The sequence below is a fragment of the Carcharhinus amblyrhynchos genome, unplaced genomic scaffold (genome assembly GCF_965287045.1).
Source record: "Carcharhinus amblyrhynchos unplaced genomic scaffold, sCarAmb.v2.hapA chromosome_189, whole genome shotgun sequence".
Taxonomy (NCBI): Eukaryota; Metazoa; Chordata; class Chondrichthyes; order Carcharhiniformes; family Carcharhinidae; genus Carcharhinus; species Carcharhinus amblyrhynchos.
Window position 1 is genome coordinate 29364 of NW_027649929.1, and position 24188 is coordinate 53551.

The 24188-nt window shown below is 49.2% G+C and overlaps 2 protein-coding genes across 2 annotated transcripts in view; both read left to right on the forward strand.

Annotated features, from left to right (window-relative positions):
* Positions 1-11138, forward strand: part of LOC145338820 (nectin-4-like) — a 35883-nt gene extending 24745 nt beyond the window's left edge. The window contains exons 3-9 of the mRNA XM_080183231.1: positions 749-1048; positions 1884-2001; positions 3673-3824; positions 4392-4539; positions 6842-6950; positions 7112-7438; positions 10551-11138. Of these exons, the coding sequence (XP_080039357.1) occupies positions 749-1048; positions 1884-2001; positions 3673-3824; positions 4392-4539; positions 6842-6950; positions 7112-7438; positions 10551-10748 (1352 nt within the window). The 3' untranslated portion in view covers positions 10749-11138. The remainder of the gene's footprint in view (positions 1-748; positions 1049-1883; positions 2002-3672; positions 3825-4391; positions 4540-6841; positions 6951-7111; positions 7439-10550) is intronic.
* Positions 11139-16537: 5399 nt separating this feature from the next.
* LOC145338821 (uncharacterized) overlaps positions 16538-24188 on the forward strand; it is a 68689-nt gene continuing 61038 nt past the window's right edge. The window contains exon 1 of the mRNA XM_080183232.1: positions 16538-17242. Within this exon, the coding sequence (XP_080039358.1) occupies positions 17149-17242 (94 nt within the window). The 5' untranslated portion in view covers positions 16538-17148. The remainder of the gene's footprint in view (positions 17243-24188) is intronic.

A 24188-nucleotide genomic window follows, 5' to 3' on the forward strand; every position in this document is an offset into this window, starting at 1 on the left:
CCCATTACAATGCTACCCCTGACAATGTTGTGCCTCATTCTTTTGCTCAATATGTCCTCTTGTGTCTCACTCTCCCCCGTCCTCCTTGTTTCTCGTCTTCCCTCTCAATTCACCCTTTCATCCTGTTCCCTCACTCCATTTTTCCTTTCACCTTCCCCTTCTCCACTCCTTCTCTACCTTCACCTCTTCCCATTGATTTCTCAATGATTCCCTTTTTCCACCTCCCTGGCTTTATCTCTCTCTGCCTCTCTCACTCTCTCCAAATCTCCCCCTCATTCTCACCATTCCTCGCTCTCTCTCTCCATTCAATCCCTCCCTTTCTCTCCTCTCCCTCACTTATGCCTGCTGCCTTCCACTCCCCTCCGTTTCTCCTCTCTCCTTCCTTGCTCCCCTTCTCTATCTCCCTTCTCTCCACTCTTATTTCTTTTCTCTCTCACACTATCTCTCCATCTTTCCCACCAACTTCTGGCCCTTTCGTGCCTCTCCATATCTGTCTATCCCTCTCTCCCATGCTCCTTCCTGTCTCTCTCCCTCTTCCTTACCTAACCTCCATCTCCCACCTTTCTTTCTTCTCCATCTGTCTCTCTTCACACCTCGATTCTCTCTCCACCTCTCACACCCATTCCCTTCCTCTCTGTTTCCCTCTCCCTCCTTCACTCCTTTCTGCCACCCTCTTCTCTCCTCCCCCTCCCTCCTTCACTCCTCTCTCCCCTTCCCTTGCACCCATCTTCTCCCTTCCCCTGAGCAGTGCCCCCCGAGGTCTCCATCGTGCCTGGTTCCCGGGCCTTGCTGGAGGGTGACAGACGGGCATTAGCTGCCACCTGTATTGCCAAGGGTAGCCTGCCGCCAGCAACAGTCAGCTGGGAACATGATGTGCCTGGAGAACAGGAGGAAAACATCATCAAGAATGCAGATGGAACATCCACCATCAGAAGCAACTTCTATCTGGACCCAGTCAGGGAGATGGAGGGTCACAAACTCTCGTGCCTGGTCAATCATTCCACATTCTCAAAGCCAGCCCGCACTGATCTTCAACTGAGTGTACACTGTGAGTAAAACAGAGCATACTGTAGTGGGAGCTTTACTCTGTATCTAACCCCGTGCTGTACCTGTCCTGGGAGTGTTTGATGGGGGACAGTGTAGAGGGAGATTTACTCTGTATCTAACCCTGGGTTGTGCCTGTCCTGGGAATGTTTGATGGGGACAGTGTAGAGGGAGATTTACCCTGTATCTAACTCCGTGCTGTACCTGTCCTGGGAGTGTTTGACGGGGACAGTGTAGAGGGAGATTTACTCTGTATCTAACCCCGTGCTGTACCTGTCCTGGGAGTGTTTGATGGGGGACAGTGTAGAGGGAGATTTACTCTGTATCTAACCCTGGGTTGTGCCTGTCCTGGGAATGTTTGATGGGGACAGTGTAGAGGGAGATTTACTCTGTATCTAACCCTGTGCTGTACCTGTCCTGGGAGTGTTTGATGGGGACAGTGTAGAGGGAGATTTACTCTGTATCTAACCCCGTGCTGTACCTGTCCTGGGAGTGTTTGATGGGGACAATGTAGAGGGAGATTTAGTCTGTATCTAACCCCGTGCTGTACCTGTCCTGGGAGTGTTTGATGGGGACAGTATAGAGGGAGATTTACTCTGTATCTAACCCCGTGCTGTACCTGTCCTGGGAGTGTTTGATGGGGACAGTGTAGAGGGAGATTTACTCTGTATCTAACCCCGTGCTGTACCTGTCCTGGGAGTGTTTGATGGGGGCAGTGTAGAGGGAGATTTATTCTGTATCTGATATGATTGGGGGGGTGGGGGTGGTGTATAAGTGTTGAGATACGTCCACACTATTATTTTAAGATGTGATAAATCTCCAAACCTTCCTTCCCCAAGATGTTCCAGAAGTCACAATCCACAAATCCTCCAAGGATTGGTATGTGGGCATGGAAAAGGCTGAACTTACCTGTGAGGAAAATGGGAATCCTCCAGCCAATGGCTTTGTTTGGAAAAGGTGATTATGCTTTGGAATTGTGTACAGTGGGAGTGAATGGGAAGGGGTTTAGGTCCATTGGGATTGTGTACAGTGGGAGTGAATGGGAAGGGGTTTAGGTCCATTGGGATTGTGTACGGTGAGAGTGAATGGGAAGGGGTTTAGGTCCATTGGGATTGTGTACAGTGGGAGTGAATGGGAAGGGGTTTGGGTCCACTGGAATTGTATACAGTGGGAGTGAATGGGAAGGGGTTTGGATCCATTGGGATTGTGTACAGTGGGAGTGAATGGGAAGGGGTTTGGGTCCATTGGGATTGTATACAGTGGGAGTGAATGGGAAGGGGTTTGGATCCATTGGGATTGTGTACAGTGAGAGTGAATGGGAAGGGGTTTGGGTCCACTGGAATTGTATACAGTGGGAGTGAATGGGAAGGAGTTTGGGTCCATTGGGATTGTGTACAGTGGGAGTGAATGGGAAGGGGTTTGGGTCCATTGGGATTGTGCACAGTGGGAGTGAATGGGAAGGGGTTTGGGTCCATTGGGATTGTGTACAGTGAGAGTGAATGGGAAGGGGTTTGGGTCCACTGGAATTGTATACAGTGGGAGTGAATGGGAAGGGGTTTGGGTCCATTGGGATTGTGTACGGTGAGAGTGAATGGGAAGGGGTTTGGATCCATTGGGATTGTGTACAGTGGGAGTGAATGGGAAGGGGTTTGGATCCATTGGGATTGTGTACAGTGAGAGTGAATGGGAAGGGGTTTGGATCCATTGGGATTGTGTACAGTGGGAGTGAATGGGAAGGGGTTTGGATCCATTGGGATTGTGTACAGTGGGAGTGAATGGGAAGGGGTTTGGATCCATTGGGATTGTGTACAGTGGGAGTGAATGGGAAGGGGTTTGGATCCATTGGGATTGTATACAGTGGGAGTGAATGGGAAGGGGTTTGAGTCCATTGGGATTGTGTACAGTGGGAGTGAATGGGAAGGGGTTTGAGTCCATTGGGATTGTGTACAGTGGGAGTGAATGGGAAGGGGTTTGAGTCCATTGGGATTGTGTACAGTGGGAGTGAATGAGAAGGGGTTTGGGTCCATTGGGATTGTGTACAGTGGGAGTGAATGGGAAGGGGTTTGGGTCTATTGGGATTGTGTACAGTGGGAGTGAATGGGAAGGGGTTTGGGTCTATTGGGATTGTGTACAGTGGGAGTGAATGGGAAGGGGTTTGGATCTATTGGGATTGTGTACAGTGGGAGTGAATGGGAAGGGGTTTGGGTCTATTGGGATCGTGTACAGTGGGAGTGAATGGGAAGGGGTTTGGATCCATTGGGATTGTGTACAGTGGGACTGAATGGGAAGGGGTTTGAGTCCATTGGGATTGTGTACAGTGGGAGTGAATAGGAAGGGGTTTGGGTCCATTGGGATTGTTTACACTGGAAGTGAATGGGAACGGGTTTGGGTCTATTGGGATTGTGTACAGTGGGAGTGAATGGGAAGGGGTTTGGATCCATTGGGATTGTATACAGTGGGACTGAATGGGAAGGAGTTTGGATCCATTGGGATTGTGTACAGTGGGAGTGAATGGGAAGGAGTTTGGGTCCATTGGGATTGTGCACAGTGGGAGTAAATGGGAAAGGGTTTACGATTGGAAAACTGTGTAATTGTTAACATTTTTGCTCCCTTTGCAATGCCAATTAGAATAGAAAGTTCATTACCCAACAACAGCCGAACACTGGGGAACAAACTGATATTTCTTGGTCCACTTTCCATTGAAGATGCTGGAACCTATGTTTGTGAAGCCACCAATTCGATTGGGGGCAGAACTGGACAAACTGACATCAAAATAGCTGGTGAGTTCCAATACTAGAGCCCTGCAAACCCATCAGAGACCAATTTAGCATTAACCTGTCCTGGGAGTGTTTGATGGGGACAGTGTAGAGGGAGAGTTGCTCTGTATCTAACTCCGTGCTGTACCTGTCCTGGGAGTGTTTGATGGTGACAGTGTAGAGGGAGATTTACTCTGTATCTAACCCCATGCTGTACCTGTCCTGAGAGTGTTTGATGGGGACAATGTAGAGGGAGATTTACTCTGTATCTAACCCTGTGCTGTACCTGTCCTGGGAGTGTTTGATGGGGACAATGTAGAGGGAGCTTTACTCTGTATCTAACCCCGTGCTGTACCTGTCCTGGGAGTGTTTGATGGGGACAGTGTAGAGGGAGATTTACTCTGTATCTAACCCCGTGCTGTACCTGTCCTGGGAGTGTTTGATGGGGACAGTGTAAAGGGAGATTTACTCTGTATCTAACCCCGTGCTGTACCTGTCCTGGGAGTGTTTTGACGAGGACAGTGTAGAGGAATCTTACTCAGTTTCCGTGTACTATCACTTTGTGTGATTCTCTCTCTTTCTATTCCCCAGATACCAAGGAGGGTAATGTGAGCATGCTGTCCATGGCATTCATAGCCATTGGTGCGGTGGGACTGATGCTGCTCATCACTCTGGTGGTGGCCGTTGTTGCTGTGAACCATTACCATAAAAAGAAGACTCAGGAGATGGTGTTCAAACTGTAAGCACCCATTTATTACCCGGCCTTCCCAGCAGTGGTGCCCCTTTCAGAGCTGGTACAGGAAGACCCTCTCAGGACTTTCTCACATTCACTGGAAGGACTGCTGCTTGATACAGGGTATTAAAAGAGATGGCGGGTGAAATAGCAAATACTCTCGTGGTAATTTACCAAAATTCGCTGGACTCTGGGGTGGTTCCCGCAGATTGGAAAACAGCAAATGTGACACCACTGTTTAAATAAAAGGAAGTAGACAAAAGGCGAGTAACTATAGGCCGGTTAGCTTAACTTCTGTAGTAGGGAAAATGCTTGAATCCATCATCAAGGAAGAAATAGCGAGAGACCTGGATATAAATTGTCCCACTGGTAAGATGCAGCACGGGTTCATGAAGAGCAGGTCATGTTTGACTAATTCGGTGGAATTCTTTGAGAACATTACATGCTCAGTGGGCAATGGGGAACCTGTGGATGTGGTGTATCTGGTTTTCCAGAAGGCATTTGACAAGGTGCCGCACCAAAGGCTGCTGCATAAGATAAAGGTGCAGGGGTAATGTATTAACATGGATAGAGGATTGGTTAATTAACAGAAAACAAAGAGTAGGGATAAATGGGTGTTTTTTTGGTTGGCGATCGATGACTAGTGGTGTGCCTCAGGGATCAGTGTTGGGACCACAGTTGTTTACGATTTACATAGGTGATTTGGAGTTGGGGACCAAGTGTCAAAATTCGCAATTGACACTAAGATAGGTGGCAGAGTAAAATGTGCAGAGGACGCTGAAAGTTTGCAAAGGGATACAGATAGTCTAAGTGAATGGGTGAGGGTCTGGCAGATGGAGTACAATGTTGGTGAATGTGAGGTCATCCATTTTGGTAGGAGTAACAGCAAAATGGACTATTATTTAAATGGTAAAAAATTGCAGCGTGCTGCTGTGCAGGGGGACCTGTGTGTCCTTGTGCAGGAATCTCAAGGAGTTGGTTTGCAGGTTGCAGCAGGTAATTAAGGCAAATGGAATTTTGTCCTTCATTGCTAGAGGGATGGAGTTTAAAAACAGTGAGATTATATTACAGCTGTATCAGGTGCTGGTTGAGGCCACACCTGGAGTACTGTGTACAGTTTTGGTCTCCTTACTTGAGAAAGGATATACTGGCTCTGGAGGGGGTACAGAGGAGATTCACTAGGTTGATTCCGGAGTTGAGAGGGTTGGCTTATGAGGAGAGACTGAGGCTATGCTCATTGGAATTCAGAAGGATGAGGGGAGATCTTGTAGACACTTCTAAGATTATGAAGGTAATAGATAAGGGAGAAGTATGGGAGTGGTGGGAATGAGAGGATTGTTTAAAGGGTCTGGAGGAGCAGGGCGGGAGCAATTATTGCGATATTTGTGATCGGTTTGATGTTCTGAATGGTCGCCACCTGGTGTCGTGAAGCAGTACCTCGAACAAAGAATTTGCATTTCAGCTGCAAGCAGAGATTATTAAGAACATAAGAACATAAGAAATAGGAGCAGGAGTAGGCCATCTAGCCCTTCGAGCCTGCCCCGCCATTCAATAAGATCGTGGCTGATCTGTTGTGGCTCAGTTCCACTTTCCCGCCCTCTCCCCATAACCCTTAATCCCCTCTCTTATCAAGAACCCATCAACCCGTGTCTTAAAAATATTTAGCGAGGCAGCCTCCACCACTTCAACGGGCAGAGAATTCCAGAGATTCACCACCCTTTGAGTGAAGAAGTTCCTCCTCAACTCCGTTCTAAACCGCCCCCCCTTTATCTTGAGGCTGTGCCCCCTAGTCCTACTGTCCTTTCTGAGCGGGAAGAGTCTCTCCACCTCTATCCTATCCATCCCATTCATCATCTTATACGTCTCAATGAGATCTCCCCTCATTCTTCTAAACTCTAACGAGAACAGAGGCGTGGAGTGTGTCTGATCTGAGTCGACGGATGTTTACGTTGGACTTGAGGAAGGAAACGTTTGTATTTGGAAGGAGGGGGAATGTTTGCATTTGGTGGCACGGTGGCACAGTGGTTAGTCCTGCTGCCTCACAGCGCCAGGGGACCTAGGCTCCTATCGCTTCTTGGGTCACTGTCTGTGCAGAATCTGCGTGGGTTTCCTCCTGTTTCCTCCCACAGTCCAAAGATGTGCGTGTTAGGCGGTTTGCTAAATTTCCCCTCAGTGTCGGGGGGAGGGTAAATGGGGTCCTGTGTGGGGTCGTGGGGAGTGTTTGTATCTGAATGGGTTGATGGGAAGTGGCTGTGGGAGATGTGACGTGCAGCTGACGCTCAGCCACTGGTGCCTGTTCCTTTTGCAGGGAGGAGATCTCCACCATGTCCCGACAGCCCTCTATCCGCCGCTGTAATTCCATGTCAGCCTCAGTAGATGCCAGGCTTCAGGACGGAGGCGGGAGTCGGGAGGACGATGTGAGTTGAAGAGCGTTGGCGGCGGGAGAAGGGAAGGATTGGGGATGATGTGTGAAGGGGTCACGGCAATGGGTGAAGGGAAGGGTTTGTCTTTACTCCCTGGAATTAGGCCCAAAGCCTTGGCCTCAATTTTCTCACCCGCCTTCCTCCGTTTTGTGCAGCTGGAGCAGGAGCCGATGCTACAGGAGACCCAGGTGACGGGCACACAGCAGCAACTGAGGACCAGCACCCGGGACCTGCAGTGCCCCAACGGAGAGATCACACTCCCTCCTCCAGCCTTTGGCAGCCATCGCTACAGCCTGAGGTCGACAACAAGTGAGAACCCCATGGTCCCGAATTACCAGTTTGGGAACTTTCGCTACAGCCTGAATAACAGCCTGCGATACAGTGGGCGAGAGCGACTGGTGGGCCAAAGGATACTCCCACCTCCCATTCCACTCAGCAACCATAGAGACAGCATGAGGGACATGACACGGACTCCAGAGGAAGTAAGAAATTGCTCATCAGATCAACCACAGCACGAGTTAGATACAGAGTAAATCTCCCTCTACACTGTCCCCATCAAACACTCCCAGGACAGGTACAGCACGGGGTTAGATACAGAGTAAATCTCCCTCTACACTGTCCCCATCAAACACTCCCAGGACAGGTACAGCACAGGGTTAGATACAGAGTAAATCTCCCTCTACACTGTCCCCATCAAACACTCCCAGGACAGGTACAGCACGGGGTTAGATACAGAGTAAATCTCCCTCTACACTGTCCCCATCAAACACTCCCAGGACAGGTACAGCACGGGGTTAGATACAGAGTAAATCTCCCTCTACACTGTCCCCATCAAACACTCCCAGGACAGGTACAGCACAGGGTTAGATACAGAGTAAATCTCCCTCTACACTGTCCCCATCAAACACTCCCAGGACAGGTACAGCACAGGGTTAGATACAGAGTAAATCTCCCTCTACACTGTCCCCTTCAAACACTCCCAGGACAGGTACAGCACGGGGTTAGATACAGAGTAAATCTCCCTCTACACTGTCCCCTTCAAACACTCCCAGGACAGGTACGGCACGGGGTTAGATACAGAGTAAATCTCCCTCTACACTGTCCCCTTCAAACACTCCCAGGACAGGTACGGCACGGGGTTAGATACAGAGTAAATCTCCCTCTACACTGTCCCCTTCAAACACTCCCAGGACAGGTACAGCACGGGGTTAGATACAGAGTAAATCTCCCTCTACACTGTCCCCATCAAACACTCCCAGGACAGGTACAGCACGGGGTTAGATACAGAGTAAATCTCCCTCTACACTGTCCCCATCAAACACTCCCAGGACAGGTACAGCACGGGGTTAGATACAGAGTAAATCTCCCTCTACACTGTCCCCATCAAACACTCCCAGGACAGGTACAGCACGGGGTTAGATACAGAGTAAATCTCCCTCTACACTGTCCCCATCAAACACTCCCAGGACAGGTACGGCACGGGGTTAGATACAGAGTAAATCTCCCTCTACACTGTCCCCTTCAAACACTCCCAGGACAGGTACGGCACGGGGTTAGATACAGAGTAAATCTCCCTCTACACTGTCCCCTTCAAACACTCCCAGGACAGGTACGGCACGGGGTTAGATACAGAGTAAATCTCCCTCTACACTGTCCCCTTCAAACACTCCCAGGACAGGTACAGCACGGGGTTAGATACAGAGTAAATCTCCCTCTACACTGTCCCCATCAAACACTCCCAGGACAGGTACAGCACGGGGTTAGATACAGAGTAAATCTCCCTCTACACTGTCCCCATCAAACACTCCCAGGACAGGTACAGCACGGGGTTAGATACAGAGTAAATCTCCCTCTACACTGTCCCCATCAAACACTCCCAGGACAGGTACAGCACGGGGTTAGATACAGAGTAAATCTCCCTCTACACTGTCCCCTTCAAACACTCCCAGGACAGGTACAGCACGGGGTTAGATACAAAGTACATCTCCCTCTACACTGTCCCCATCAAACACTCCCAGGACAGGTACAGCATGGGGTTAGATACAGAGTAAATCTCCCTCTACACTGTCCTCATCAAACACGATGTGGGTATGCCGGCGTTGGACTGGTGTAAACACAGTAAAAAGTCTGATAACACCAGGTTTTAGTCCAACCGATTTATTTGATAATAGACTCACAAGCTTTTGGGTTAGTCCCTTCGTCAGGTGAATGGAGAGTTCTGGCCTCAGACAGAGCATATAAAGCACAGACAGTTTAGAGATTACTGATTAGAATGCGAATCTTTACACCTAACCTGCTGTTCAAGACCTGAAGTGGCTGACAATGTGAGTGGAAGGAGCACTGAGCACAGGTTACAGAGATGTGTATATCAAACACTCCCAGGACAGGTACAGCACGGGGTTAGATACAGAGTAAAGCTCTCTCTACACTGTCCCCATCAAACACTCCCAGGACAGGTACAGCACAGGGTTAGATACAGAGTAAATCTCCCTCTACACTGTCCCCATCAAACACTCCCAGGACAGGTACAGCACGGGTTAGATACAGAGTAAAGCTCTCTCTACACTGTCCCCATCAAACACTCCCAGGACAGGTACAGCACGGGGTTAGATACAGAGTAAAGCTCTCTCTACACTGTCCCCATCAAACACTCCCAGGACAGGTACAGCACGGGGTTAGATACAGAGTAAAGCTCTCTCTACACTGTCCCCATCAAACATTCCCAGGACAGGTACAGCACGGGGTTAGACACAATTAATTTGAAAATATCCTCAACATTTGCATCAGGTTTGATTCTAATCGATGATTTGTTCTTTCTCTCTCTCTGTCTCTCTTTCACACTGTCTCTCCATCTTATTTGCTTCCTTTCCCTCTCTCTACCCTTCCCTGTCCTCTGCCTATCTCACGTTCCACTCTGTCTCTCTCTTCCTGTCTTTTTCTCTCTCTCTGTACTGTTGCTCCCTTTACCTCTCTATTTCTCTTTTTCTCTTTTTGCCTTTATCTCTGTCTCCCTGTCTTTCTCTCCCTGTCTTTCTCTCTCTGTTTTTGTCTCTCTCTCTCGGTCTCTCTCTCTCTTTTTCTCTCTTTGTGTCTCTCTCTCTCTCCTTCCCTGTCTCACTCTCTATTTCTCTCTTCCCATCTCGCTCTCTGTCTCTCTCCCTCCCTCTTTCTTTCTCCCTGTGTCTCTCTCTCTCTTTCTCTCTCTCTCTCCGTCCCTCTCTCTGTCTCTTCCTCTTTCTCTCTGTCTTTCTCTGTTTTTCTCTCTCTCTGTCCCTTTATCTCTCTCTCTGTCTTTCTCTGTTTCTCTCTCTCTGTCTCTTTCTCTCTCTCTCTCTGTCTTTCTCTGACGCTCTCTCTGTCTCTCGCTGTCTCTTCCTCTCTCTCTCTCTCTGTCTTTCTCTGTCTCTCTCTTTCTCTCTCTCTCACTCCCTCTCTCTCTGTCTCTCTGTCTCTCTGTCTCTCTGTCTCTCCGTCTCTCCATCTCTCTCTGTCTCTCTCTCTGTCTCTGTCTCTCTCTCTCTGTCTCTCCATCTCTCTCTGTCTCTCTCTCTCTGTCTCTCTCTCTGTCTCTGTCTCTCTGTCTCTCTCTCTCAGGTAGAGGTTCTCTCAGCCCAGAACCTGACTCCCTCACCCTCAGTACCAGACTCTCAGACAGATGAAGATGAGGAGGTGATGGAACAGCAGCAGTCGATCCATGCTGCCATGGGTCACTTCTACCCACACAATGGAACTCTGCGTGCCAAATCGACTGGCAATGGAATCTATATCGCCAGGAGAGAGCACTGTGTCTGAGTGTCCCATTGAGCTGAATCCTGCCCCCTCATCCAGGACATGTACAGGGTTGGGGAGTGAGATACACCCCATCTATACAGTACCTGTCGGGAGTGACTCAATGATTCTTATCCCCTTCCCTCCTCGTTCCCATTGATGTGCTGCCCCTCAGCACCATCATCCCAAGGCACTGGTTTAGTTTTCACATGTACGCTGACCCTCTCCAGCTCCACCTCACCAACTCTCCCGACAACTGCCACCATTACTAACCAACCAGACAGCTGTCCGTCATGGAGAGAATTTCCCCCCAGGTTAATATTGGGAATATTAATGTTGAGAGCCGTTGTTTTCCATCCATAATCCAAACTGCGCACCCTCCACCCACTGACTCCCTCACCCTCCACTCACTGTCTCCCTGACCCTCCACCCACTGTCTCCCTCACCTCCACCCACACACTCCCTCACCCTCCACCCACTGTCTCCCTCACCCTCCACCCACTGTCTCCCTCACCCTCCACCCACTGTCTCCCTCACCCTCCACCCACTGTCTCCCTGACCCTCCACCCACTGACTCCCTCACCCTCCACCCACTGTCTCCCTCACCCTCCACCCACTGTCTCCCTGACCCTCCACCCACTGTCTCCCTCACCCTCCACCCACTATCTCCCTCACCCTCCACCCACTGTCTCCCTGACCCTCCACCCACTGTCTCCCTGACCCTCCACCCACTGTCTCCCTGACCCTCCACCCACTGTCTCCCTGACCCTCCACCCACTGTCTCCCTGACCCTCCACCCACTGTCTCCCTGACCCTCCACCCACTGTCTCCCTGACCCTCCACCCACTGTCTCCCTCACCCTCCACCCACTGTCTCCCTCACCCTCCACCCACACACTCCCTGACCCTCCACCCACTGTCTCCCTCACCCTCCACCCACTGTCTCCCTCACCCTCCACCCACTGTCTCCCTCACCCTCCACCCACTCTCCCTGACCCTCCACCCACTGTCTCCCTCACCCTCCACCCACTACCTCCCTCACCCTCCACCCACACACTCCCTGACCCTCCACCCACTGTCTCCCTCACCCTCCACCCACACACTCCCTCACCCTCCACCCACTGTCTCCCTCACCCTCCACCCACTGTCTCCCTCACCCTCCACCCACTGTCTCCCTGACCCTCCACCCACTGTCTCCCTCACCCTCCACCCACTGTCTCCCTGACCCTCCACCCACTGACTCCCTGACCCTCCACCCACTGTCTCCCTGACCCTCCACCCACTGTCTCCCTCACCCTCCACCCACTGTCTCCCTGACCCTCCACCCACTGTCTCCCTGACCCTCCACCCACTGACTCCCTCACCCTCCACCCACTGTCTCCCTCACCCTCCACCCACTGACTCCCTCACCCTCCACCCACTGTCTCCCTCACCCTCCACCCACTGACCCTCCGTGCCAGACTCCTGCTTCCTGGTGACATTTTAAAAAAGTTAGCCTTTTGGAGCCCGTGACTGTCTCTGGCTGGGCCGAACATTTATTACCCATCCCTAATTGCCCCTTGAGAAGGTGGTGGTGAGCTGCTGCCTCGAACCGCTGCAGTCCCTGAGGTGTAGGTACACCCACAGTGCTGTTAGGGAGGGAGTTCCAGGATTTTGACCCAGTGAAGGAACGGTGATATATTTCCCAGTCAGGAAGGTGAGGGACTTGGAGGGGAATCTCCAGGTGGTGGTGTTTCCAATATCTGCTGCTCTTGTCCTTCTAGATGGAAGTGATGGTGGGTTTGGAAGGTGCTGCCTAAGGAACCTTGGTGAGTTGCTGCAGCGCATCTTGTAGATGGTACACACGGCTGCCACTGGGTGTCAGTGGTGGAGGGAGTGAATGTTTTTGGAAGGGGCAACAATCAAGTGGGGCTTGATGATAGAAACAAATACTGTGGATGCTGGAATCTGAAACAGAGAAGAATGCTGAAAAAACTTTTGATAGCAGCCATGGAGAGATAGAGAATAGAGCCAGTGTTACAAGTCTGGATGACCCTTCGTCAGAGCTGGCTGAGGAGCTTGACAGTCACTCACACTGCTCCCAGCAACGCGATTTAAACCTCTCAACTCTTCTCAGCTCCCCTCAATGTCCTCTTCCCTCCCTATCCCTATAACCTGCTCCAGTCCCAACAACCCTCCCTATCTCTGTAACCTCCTCCAGCCCCTACAGCCCTCCCCATCTCTGTAACCTCCTCCAGCCCCTACAACCCTCCCTATCTCTGTAACCTCCTCCAGTCCCTACAACCCTCCCTATCTCTGTAACCTCCTCCAGTCCCTACAACCCTCCCTATCTCTGTAACCTCCTCCAGCCCCTACAACCCTCCCTATCTCTGTAACCTCCTCCAGTCCCTACAACCCTCCCTATCTCTGTAACCTCCTCCAGTCCCTACAACCCTCCCTATCTCTGTAACCTCCTCCAGTCCCTACAACCCTCCCTATCTCTGTAACCTCCTCCAGCCCCTACAACCCTCCCTATCTCTGTACCCTCCTCCAGCCCCTACAACCCTCCCTATCTCTGGAACCTCCTCCAGTCCCTACAACCCTCCCTATCTCTGTAACCTCCTCCAGCCCCTACAACCTTCCCTATCTCTGTAACCTCCTCCAGTCCCTACAACCTTCCCTATCTCTGTAACCTCCTCCAGCCCCTACAACCCTCCCTATCTCTGTAACCTCCTCCAGTCCCTACAACCCTCCCTATCTCTGTATCCTCCTCCAGCTCTAAACTCTGGAACCCCCTCCCCAAACCTTTGTCCTTCTCGCCCTCTTCCCCTCGATTAAGATGCTCCTTAAAGCCCCTTCTCTTTGACCGAGCTTTTACTCACTTGTCCCTGATATCTTCTCAAGGACTCAGAGCCCACCGTTACTTGATGAGGGGCCTGTGGAGCACTTTGGGATGTTTTAATACATTAATGGTGCTGTTTAAGGAGCAGCTGTTCATTCAGTTCTTCCTCATGTTTGACATTTTGAACTAAGTTGTAGATTCTGTATCTGAGTTCAGCTGTTAGAGTCTGTAAAAAGTTGTAAATTTGTACATAACTGTATAAATATTCTGTAAAATTATAACCCAATTTTGGTTTAAAACTCTTGTCTTGGTTTTGGAGTCAAACATTTTGCCTGGGGATGGTATTGTCTCAGTGTTGAGGATAACTCTCTCCCTCTCTCTGTCTAACTCTGTGAGACTATCTCACTCTCTCTCTCTGGCTTTGACTCGCTCTCTTTCCCAGTCTTTCTCTCCCTCTCTCTCTCTCTCTCTCTCTCTCTTTGGCTTTCTCTCTGTCTCTGTCTTTCTGTCTCTGTCGTCTCTCTCTCTCTCCGTCTCTTTCTGTCTTTCTCGCTCGGTCTCTCCCTCTCTCTCTCGGTCTCTGCCTCTCTCTCTCTCTCTTTTGGTCTCTGTTTCTCTCTGTCTTTCTTGGTCTCTCTCTCTCTCTTGGTCTCTGTGTTTCTTTCTATCTTTCTCAGTCTCTGTCTCTCTGTCTGTCTCTTTTGGTCTCTGTTTCTCTCTGTCTTTCTCGGTCTCTGTCTCTCTCTCACTCTCTCGGTCTCTGTGTTTCTCTCTGTCCCTCTGTCTGGGTCTCTCTCTCTCTTTTGGTCTCGGCCTCTCTCTAGCTCTCTCTCGCTCGCTCTCTCTTTCTCGGTTTCTGTCTGTCTCTCTCTCTCGCTCTCTCTCTCGCTCTCTCTCTCGGTTTCTCTCTCTCTCTCAGTCTCTCCGTCTCTCTCGCTCTCTCTCGGTTTCTCTCTCTCTCTCTCTCGGTTTCTCTCTCTCTCGCTCTCTCTCTCTCTCTGTCTTTCTCTCGCTCTCTCGGTTTCTCTCTCTCACTCTCTGTCTTTCTCTCTCTCTCTCTCTCTCTCTCTCAGTCTCTCTCTCTCTCTTGCTCTCTCTCTCAGTCTCTGTCTGCCTTTTTCTCTCATTGGGTGGGATTTTAAGGCCTTGTTTGAGTGATCCTAGTAAATTCCCACTGAGACCAATGGAGAATTCCATTTAGGAGCTGAGCCCTCCCTGATTCCAGGGCGGTAAAATTCCAGCCGTTGTCTCCTCTCCTCACCTCTGGCCAAAACATTCTGACTATTCACCGTGCTGGGATCTCCTGGCTGTGCCGACAGTGCCGCTGCCCTGCTGTAGGTTTCCTGGTGCTGTGAGTTCGACACAATGGAAAAAACCCCCCCGACAGCGGCAGGAACTGGAGATCCTATCACCAAAAAAACCACCAGCAGGGAGGCCGGAGAATCCCACCTCCTATCCCTCGTGCTCGGAGCGAGATTCTCTGCCACGTGTTTCTCACGCCAGGAGGTGGTGCCTGATGATGGGCTTTCCCGTCCTGCCGCTATCAATGGGATTTCCTATTCAATCCACCCAGGAACCCACAGCAGGGAGGCAGCACTGTCAGCCGGACTAGGAAATCCTATCGTCATCAAAACTGGAATGTTCCAGCCTTGGTCTGCACCTCACTCTGACTCTCTCTGTCTCCAAATCTCTCACTCTGATTCTCTCTGTCTCCAAATCTCTCACTCTGACTCTCTCTGTCTCCAAATCCCTCACTCTGACTCTCTCTTTCTCCAAATCTCTCACTCTGACTCTCTCTGTCTCCAAATCTCTCACTCTGACTCTCTCTGTCTCCAAATCTCTCACTCTGACTCTCTCTGTCTCCAAATCTCTCACTCTGACTCTCTCTGTCTCCAAATCTCTCACTCTGACTCTCTCTGTCTCCAAATCTCTCACTCTGACTCTCTCTTTCTCCAAATCTCTCACTCTGACTCTCTCTGTCTCCAAATCTCTCACTCTGACTCTCTCTGTCTCCAAATCTCTCACTCTGACTCTCTCTGTCTCCAAATCTCTCACTCTGACTCTCTCTGTCTCCAAATCTCTCACTCTGACTCTCTCTGTCTCCAAATCTCTCACTCTGACTCTCTCTGTCTCCAAATCTCTCACTCTGACTCTCTCTGTCTCCAAATCCCTCACTCTGACTCTCTCTTTCTCCAAATCTCTCACTCTGACTCTCTCTGTCTCCAAATCTCTCACTCTGACTCTCTCTGTCTCCAAATCTCTCACTCTGACTCTCTCTGTCTCCAAATCTCTCACTCTGACTCTCTCTGTCTCCAAATCCCTCACTCTGACTCTCTCTTTCTCCAAATCTCTCACTCTGACTCTCTCTGTCTCCAAATCTCTCACTCTGACTCTCTCTGTCTCCATCTTTCTCCCTCTCTGTCTCCATGTCCATCTCTCTTTCCCTCTCTGTCTCCATCTCACTCTCTCTCTGTGTCTCCATCTTCATCTCTCTCCCTCTCTCTCTGTCTCCATCTCCATCTCTCTCCCTCTCTCTCTGTCTCCATCTTTCTCTCTCTGTCTCCATTTCTATCACTCGGTCTCCATTTCTATCTCTCGGTCTCCATTTCCATCTCTCTCTCTCTGTCTCCACTTCCATCTCTCTCTCTGTCTCCATCTCTCTCTCTCTGTCTCCATCTCTCTCTCTCACTGTCCCCAACCCTTCCTTCTTTTCTCTCTTGATCATGCACTCTGTCTTTCTGTCTCACTCCCCATCTCCCTCACTCTGTCCATCTCTCTCACCTCCATCCCTTCGTCTCTGTCACTTGCCAGCTCTGTCTTTCTTGATCTTTCTCTCTCTCTGTTTCTCCCTCCGTCTCTCTTCTATTCGCTTTGCTGAAGGCCTTGAAACAGGAAGTGGTTTTCTCAAGTACTTGGGCTGCTTCCTGCCGGTGGGGCGTTACGGGGTGGGGTGGGAGGCCTGGAGAGCGGAGGGGCTTTCGTAAACGGCTGGCGCTGACGGATTTCACGGCCCTGCTTGTCGCAAGTACATCGAGAGGCTCACCACTGGTGCTTTTATCCCTATCTCTCCTTCCGTCATTCTCACTCCCGTCACTCCCTCTCTCTGTCCCTGTGCCTCTCACTTCCTGTCAGGTCAGATATTGAAGTTCGCAAAAGGTAACCAGTACCTGAATCCTGGGCCTGGTCCTCCCTTGCCTCAGCCAGCCTGCCCCCAAGCTCAAGCCTGCCCACCTCGCCCCACTCCCCACTGCTGCCCCTTGCAAGATTGCAAGGAAAGCGGTGGGCGATTCACATCGGCAGAGGACAATTCAGAAAGAATCTGTGTGAAAGAGAAGAGGAAATGAGGGTGTGATAGGAAGGGGAAAGAGAAAGAGAGAGAGCGAGAAAGAGACAGCGAAGACAACTCTAGCCAGCGTTTCACTGAGAGACCTGCCGGATGATACAAACGCGGGCCTAACTCAGGCTTCAGGCCGATGTGGCCAGAGGGGCACCAGCCAACGTAGGCCCCAGGCCCAAGAATCACCAGGCTGGATGACAGGACCACCCAGAGGGGGATCGCAAGTCAAGAAGTGATCGGTGTTTCCCACCGCATCACACCTACACCATGAAAAGACAGAAAGGAAAGAAGAAAATTAACACAAAGGAACGAGTGTTTGGCTGCGACCTCATCAGTCATCTCGAGACATCGGGACAGGAGGGTAAGATAAGGGGGCCACACCTCTTCAATCTGTGAACTGATTACCCACTAAAAGTGAGGGCCTGAGAGACACTGGTCAGTGTACAGATATCACCCTGAGAGAGAGGGACTGAGAGACACCAGTCAGTGTACAGATATCTCCCTGAGAGAGAGGGACTGAGAGACACCAGTCAGTGTGCAGATATCTCCCTGAGAGAGAGGGACTGAGAGACACCAGTCAGTGTGCAGATATCCCCCTGAGAGAGAGAGGGACTGAGAGACACCAGTCAGTGTACAGATATCTCCCTGAGAGAGAGGGACTGAGAGACACCAGTCAGTGTGCAGATATCTCCCTGAGAGAGAGAGGGACTGAGAGACACCAGTCAGTGTACAGATATCTCCCTGAGAGAGAGGGACTGAGAGACACCAGTCAGTGTACAGATATCTCCCTGAGAGAGAGGGACTGAGAGACGCCAGTCAGTGTACAGATATCTCCCTGAGAGAGAAGGACTGAGAGACACCAGTCAGTGTACAGATATCTCCCTGAGAGAGAGGGACTGAGAGATACCAGTTAATGGAGTTTAATGTAGAAAAGTGCGAAGTGATTCACTTTGGAAGGAGTAACAGGCATACAGAGTACTGGGCTAAGGATAAGATACTTGGTAGTGTCGATGAGCAGAGAGATCTCGGGGTACATGTGCATAGCTCCCTGAAAGTTGGCACCCAGGTTGATAAGGTTGTTAAGAAGGTGTACGGTGTGTTAGCTTTTATTGGTAGAGGGATTGAATTTCGGAGCTGTGAGGTCCTGTTACAACTGTACAAAACTCTGGTGTGGCCGCACTTGGAGTATTGCGTACAGTTCTGGTCGCCGCATTATAAGAAAGATGTGGAGGCATTGGAAAGGGTGCAGAGGAGGTTTACCAGGATGTTGCCTGGTATGGTGGGAAGGTCTTATAGGAAAGGCTGGGGGACTTGAGGTTATTTTCATTGGAGAGAAGAAGGTTAAGAGGTGGCCTAATTGAGGCATACAAGATGATCAGAGGGTTAGATAGAGTGGACAGTGAGAGCCTTTTTCCTAGGATGGTGATGGCTAACACGAGGGGACATAGCTTTAAATTAAGGGGTGGTAATTATAGGACTGATGTCAGAGGTAGGTTCTTTACTCAGAGGGTAGTAAGGGCGTGGAATGCCCTGCCTGCAGCAGTTGTGAACTCGCCAACTTTAAGGGTGTTCAAATGGTCAGTTGATAGGCATATGGATAACATTGGAATAGTTTAGGTTAGAGGGTCATTAGATTGGTTCCACTGGTCGGCACAACATCGAGGGCCGAAGGGCCTGTACTGCGCTGTAATCGTCTATGTTCTATGTTGTAATCAGTGAACAGATATCTCCCTGAGAGAGAGGGACTGAGAGACACCAGTCAGTGTACAGATATCTCCCTGAGAGAGAGGGACTGAGAGATAACAGTCAGTGTACAGATATCTCCCTGAGAGAGAGGGACTGAGAGACACCAGTCAGTGTACAGATATCTCCCTGAGAGAGAGGGACTGAGAGATACCAGTCAGTGTACAGATATCTCCCTGAGAGAGAGGGACTGAGAGACACCAGTCAGTGTACAGATATCTCCCTGAGAGAGAGGGACTGAGATACACCAGTCAGTGTACAGATATCTCCCTGAGAGAGAGGGACTGAGAGACGCCAGTCAGTGTACAGATATCTCCCTGAGAGAGAGGGACTGAGAGACACCAGTCAGTGTACAGATATCTCCCTGAGAGAGAGGGACTGAGAGACACCAGTCAGTGTGCAGATATCTCCCTGAGAGAGAGGGACTGAGAGACACCAGTCAGTGTACAGACATCTCCCTGAGAGAGAGGGACTGAGCGACATCAGTCAGTGTACAGACATCTCCCTGAGAGAGAGGGACTGAGAGACACCAGTCAGTGTACAGATATCTCCCTGAGAGTGGGACTGAGAGACACCAGTCAGTGTACAGATATCTCCCTGAGAGAGAGGGACTGAGAGACACCAGTCAGTGTACAGATATCTCCCTGAGAGAGAGGGACTGAGAGACACCAGTCAGTGTACAGATATCTCCCTGAGACAGAGGGACTGAGAGACACCAGTCAGTGTACAGATATCTCCCTGAGAGAGAGCGACTGAGAGACACCAGTCAGTGTACAGATATCTCGCTGAGAGAGAGGGACTGAGAGACACCAGTCAGTGTACAGATATCTCCCTGAGAGAGAGGGACTGAGAGACACCAGTCAGGGTACAGATATCTCCCTGAGAGAGGGACTGAGAGACACCAGTCAGTGTACAGATATCACCCTGAGAGAGAGGGACTGAGAGACACCAGTCAGTGTACAGAAATCTCCCAGAGAACATAGTATATTGAACATTACAACACAGTACAGACCCTTTGGGCCTCGATGTTGTGCTGAGCTTTGTCCAAAACCAAGATTGATCTACCCCACTCCCTATCATTCTGGTGTGCTCCATGTGCCTATCCAATGACCTCTTGAAAGTTCCTCAAGCGTCCGACTCCACTAACACAGCAGGCAGTCTATTCTACACCCCAGCCACTGTCTGAGTAAAGAATCTACCTCGGACATCCCTCCTATATGTCCCACCATGAACCTTATAGTTATGCCCTCCACTAACAGCTACATCCACCCAAGGAAATAGTATCTGAATGTGCACTCTGTCTATCCCCCTCATCATCTTATAAACCTCTATTAAGTCGCCTCTCATCCTCCTCTGCTCTAAAGAGAAAAGCCCCAGCTCCCTCAACCTTTCCTCGTAAGACCTACCCTCCAAACCCAGGCAGCATCCTGGTAAATCTCCTCTGCACTCTCTCCAATGCTTCCACATCCTTCTTATGGTGAGGTGACCAGAACTGAGCACAATATTCCAAATGTGGTCTCACCAAGGTCCAGTATAGTTGTAGCATAACCCCACGGCTCTTAAACTCAAACCCCCTGTTAATAAACGCTAACACACGATAGGCCTTTGTTGTCTGCCGCACAGGCTGTTTTAACCCTTATACGGGGGACAACTAATTGCAAGTCTTGTTAGCACAACCAATATTTATTTAAACCCACACAATCAATAATCACCCACCTGACCGACAAAAAATTATCTTTACAGAAAATACTAGAATTCAAGTCCAATACAAGAGCTTTGCGTGACTGCCAAGTACCCAAGCAGATATTGGCCTTTATCTGTGCGCTGGTCTCGGTTGTCCTCTGTGCAGTCTGGTCCTTTGGTCTGGTCTGGCACTCTGGCTCTGGTCTTCCTTCCCTCTCGGGTGTGGTGGCTCTCCTCATGCTGGCGATGGTCACCATCGTTGTCGCTCATTCGTGGGGTCAGAGAGATTCCTGGTTGCGCAGCACCCTTTATACCCTGTTTGGTTTCATGCCCCTTTTGGACATTGCCAATCAATCGATCAGAACTTGATCCCCCGATCAATAAAGTCCAATCAGGTGCTGCCACACCGATCTCTGGGTGTGTCGCCAGCGGCCATGTCTGTAGGTGCTGGGGGTACATAGGTCACATACCCCCCTCCTAAATAAGGATTCCTGGTGCCCCTATGTCTGGTACACATCCCAGTGTGACCAGAAAGTTTCTTTCATCCTGGAGATGAAACAACCAAGCGTGATGATAAAATCCCTTTTATCCTGGAGATGACCCATATCCTGTTTATTCACTCATCAGGATTGCCACCTTTTCATCGCTGTCTTTAAACTGCAGCCTATTGTTTTATTTCTTGCCCGATTGTCCCAGAGTGCTTTACAAAACACCATTTTAGATGGCCCGTTTGGCCACAGTCTCCCCTTTGATCCTGAACACATACCTGTCAGGAATTCCCCAGTCACCCAACAGTCAAGCAATGGCCAGCTATCGGCATGCACAGTGATAATACATTCCTACAACATATTACAGAAGCTACAGACAACAACACTCTACAAATATAAACAACCACATATTCCAAACACCATTTAGGAAAAATCCTGTCGTCTATTGTAAAGCCACTGACACTCTCTCGAGCTCTTAACTTTCCAGAAAAATTAACTCCCAATGTATTAGCATTAACGTACATTGAACTGAGCAAATTTTACATGTGAACACGTGGATTACCACAGATAACTTTTAGTCAGTACAGGAAAGTCACAAAACAAACAGATATTGCTTTGTAAAATTATCTCACATTCAAATGGTTACAACGTAAACTGAGAACATGTTTCAATGCATCCCTTTTTGAAACACAAAACCCATACAGACTCTCTCTCCATTTGTCAAATTTAAACTTATTTACCTCTCTAGAATTTAGGCAACTTTCCAATTACAAGTTGGTTATTTTGTGCGCTCAATTTATTCTATCAATTTAAATGTCACAAACTGTAATGCGTGACCAATTACTTTAATTTGAAAGCTAACAGTGAGAAAATCTGAATGAGCCAAACTCTCCAAGTCTCAGTTATCACTACAGATAAACAATCTTGGAGTCTCAAAGCTGCTGGGCTTGTTATTCACGAGCCATCTATTTAAAACAAAACACAAAAAAATACATTTGGTTTGGAGTCTAATGAATGACGTTGGTCTCAAAATCTCTCAAATTAAAAATAAAAACAAAAATAAAATTTACAACCTCCAGTGTATATAACTTTTTAATTGCCAAATTAGGATCAGAAGCTGGTGAGAACAAAGAACAAAGAACATAAGAACATAAGAAATAGGAGCAGGAGTAGGCCATCTAGCCCTTCGAGCCTGCCCCGCCATTCAATAAGATCATGGCTGATCTGTCGTGTCTCAGTTCCACATTCCCGCCCTCTCCCCATAACCCTTAATCCCCTCTCTTATCAAAAACCCACCAATCCGCATCTTAAAAATATTTAGCGAGGCAGCCTCCACCATTTCAACGGGCAGAGAATTCCAGAGATTCACCACCCTTTGAGTGAAGAAGTTCCTCCTCAACTCCGTTCTAAACCGCCCCCCCTTTATCTTGAGGCTGTGCCCCCTAGTCCTACTGTCCTTTCTGAGCGGGAACAGTCTCTCCACCTCTATCCTATCCATCCCATTCATCATCTTATACGTCTCAATGAAATCTCCCCTCATTCTTCTAAACTCTGACGAGTACAAGCCTAGTTTATTCAGACTCTCCTCATAGCTCAACCCCCTCAACTCCGGTATCAGCCTAGTAAACCTCCTCTGCACTCCCTCCAAGGCCAAAATATCCTTGCGTAAGTACGGCGCCCAAAACTGCACACAGTACTCCAGCTGCGGTCTCACCAATGCCCGATATAGCTGCAGCAAGACCTCCCTACTTTTATATTCAATCCCCTTCGCTATGAAGGCCAGCATCCCATTCGCCTTCCTGACCACCTGCTGCACCTGCAGGCTGGGTTTTTGCGACTCATGCACAAGGACCCCGAGGTCCCTCTGCACCGTCGCCTGCTGCAGTTTTTCGCCATGTAAGTAATAGTCCTTCCTACCATTATTCCTACCAAAGTGGACCACCTCACACTTGCCAACATTAAATTCCATTTGCCAGTTCCTGGCCCATTCGCCCAGCCTATCTAGATCCTTCTGCAGACTCTCCACACCCTCCGCACAATTTGCCGTTCCTCCAATCTTGGTGTCATCAGCAAATTTCGACATCATGCACTCGGTTCCCTCCTCCAGATCATCTATATAAATGGTAAAAAGCTGAGGCCCCAACACCGACCCCTGGGGCACTCCACTAGTCACCATCCGCCAATCTGAATAGCACCCGTTGACCCCCACTCTCTGCCTCCTATTTGACAGCCAATCCTCTATCCACACTAACACCCTACCCCCAACTCCATGTCTCCTGACCTTCTGTAATAACCTCTTGTGCGGCACGGGAACAGCACGGGAAACAGGCCCTTTAGCCCAACGAGCCCACGCCGCCATTTTAACATTACCAGTCCCCACTCCACCCATGATCCTTACCTATGTTTATGGCATTCCACATTGAAGGAAACTAATTTAGGGACAATTTATTACCTCCAATCAGCCTAACAGCACATCTTTGGGGTGTGGGAGGAAACCGGAGCACCCGGAGAAAACCCACGCAAGCACAGGGAGAATGCACAAACTCCCACAGACACCGGCCCAAATCCATGTGTCTGCACAGCAAACAGTGATCGTCGCTGAGCTGTTGTCTTGCCCAGTATCTGGTCCAGTTTAGGCACACACTAATGACATGAAGCACTAGGCCATTCTCGAAACAACCAAGAGCAGCCCTCGTACGACCCATCGCGTGTATAGACAACAAGGCGGACTGAGTCACCTGTGAATTAAAAGAGAAAAACATTAGTATTATACCACATCCTTACACATTACCAGGGACGATCCAAGGCTACTGAACCTTATTTAAAACAATCTCCGATATCCCTCCACCAATTAAGAAAACCCAAGAAATAAAACATTCCAATGTGTTGATGTCACGATTTCTTCAAGACAAAGGAAAGGGCACATGGTTCCCTCCAAGGTTTAAATCCTTTCTTAACAAAATTTGAACCTGGGATTATTAAAATTCAAATTGGTTATTTCAAACTTCAATTTAGGTACTTTGATTTCGAAATTTCAGTTTACTTTCCAAAAATTATGTTCAAAGTAATGTCCCTCATATATTATTTATAAATTTATATTCTATACCTTTTAAGCACAATCATGTCCATTGATTATACCCAAAAGGCTAAGAAAATTCCAAATATTTATTTCAATTTAATCCAATCCAATTTCCAACTGTATTTAAACCCTGTATCAAACCCACTGTCGTAAAATCACAATTAGGGGAAGAACATTAAAACAAACAACGTAACAAAAACATCGACACAGCCACTTTACCAAACACACACAGACACACATGGAGGCTTCCAACATTCATTCCATATTATCTTTCGTTCAAATTCAACATTTTAAACTGGGGTGAAAATAAAACA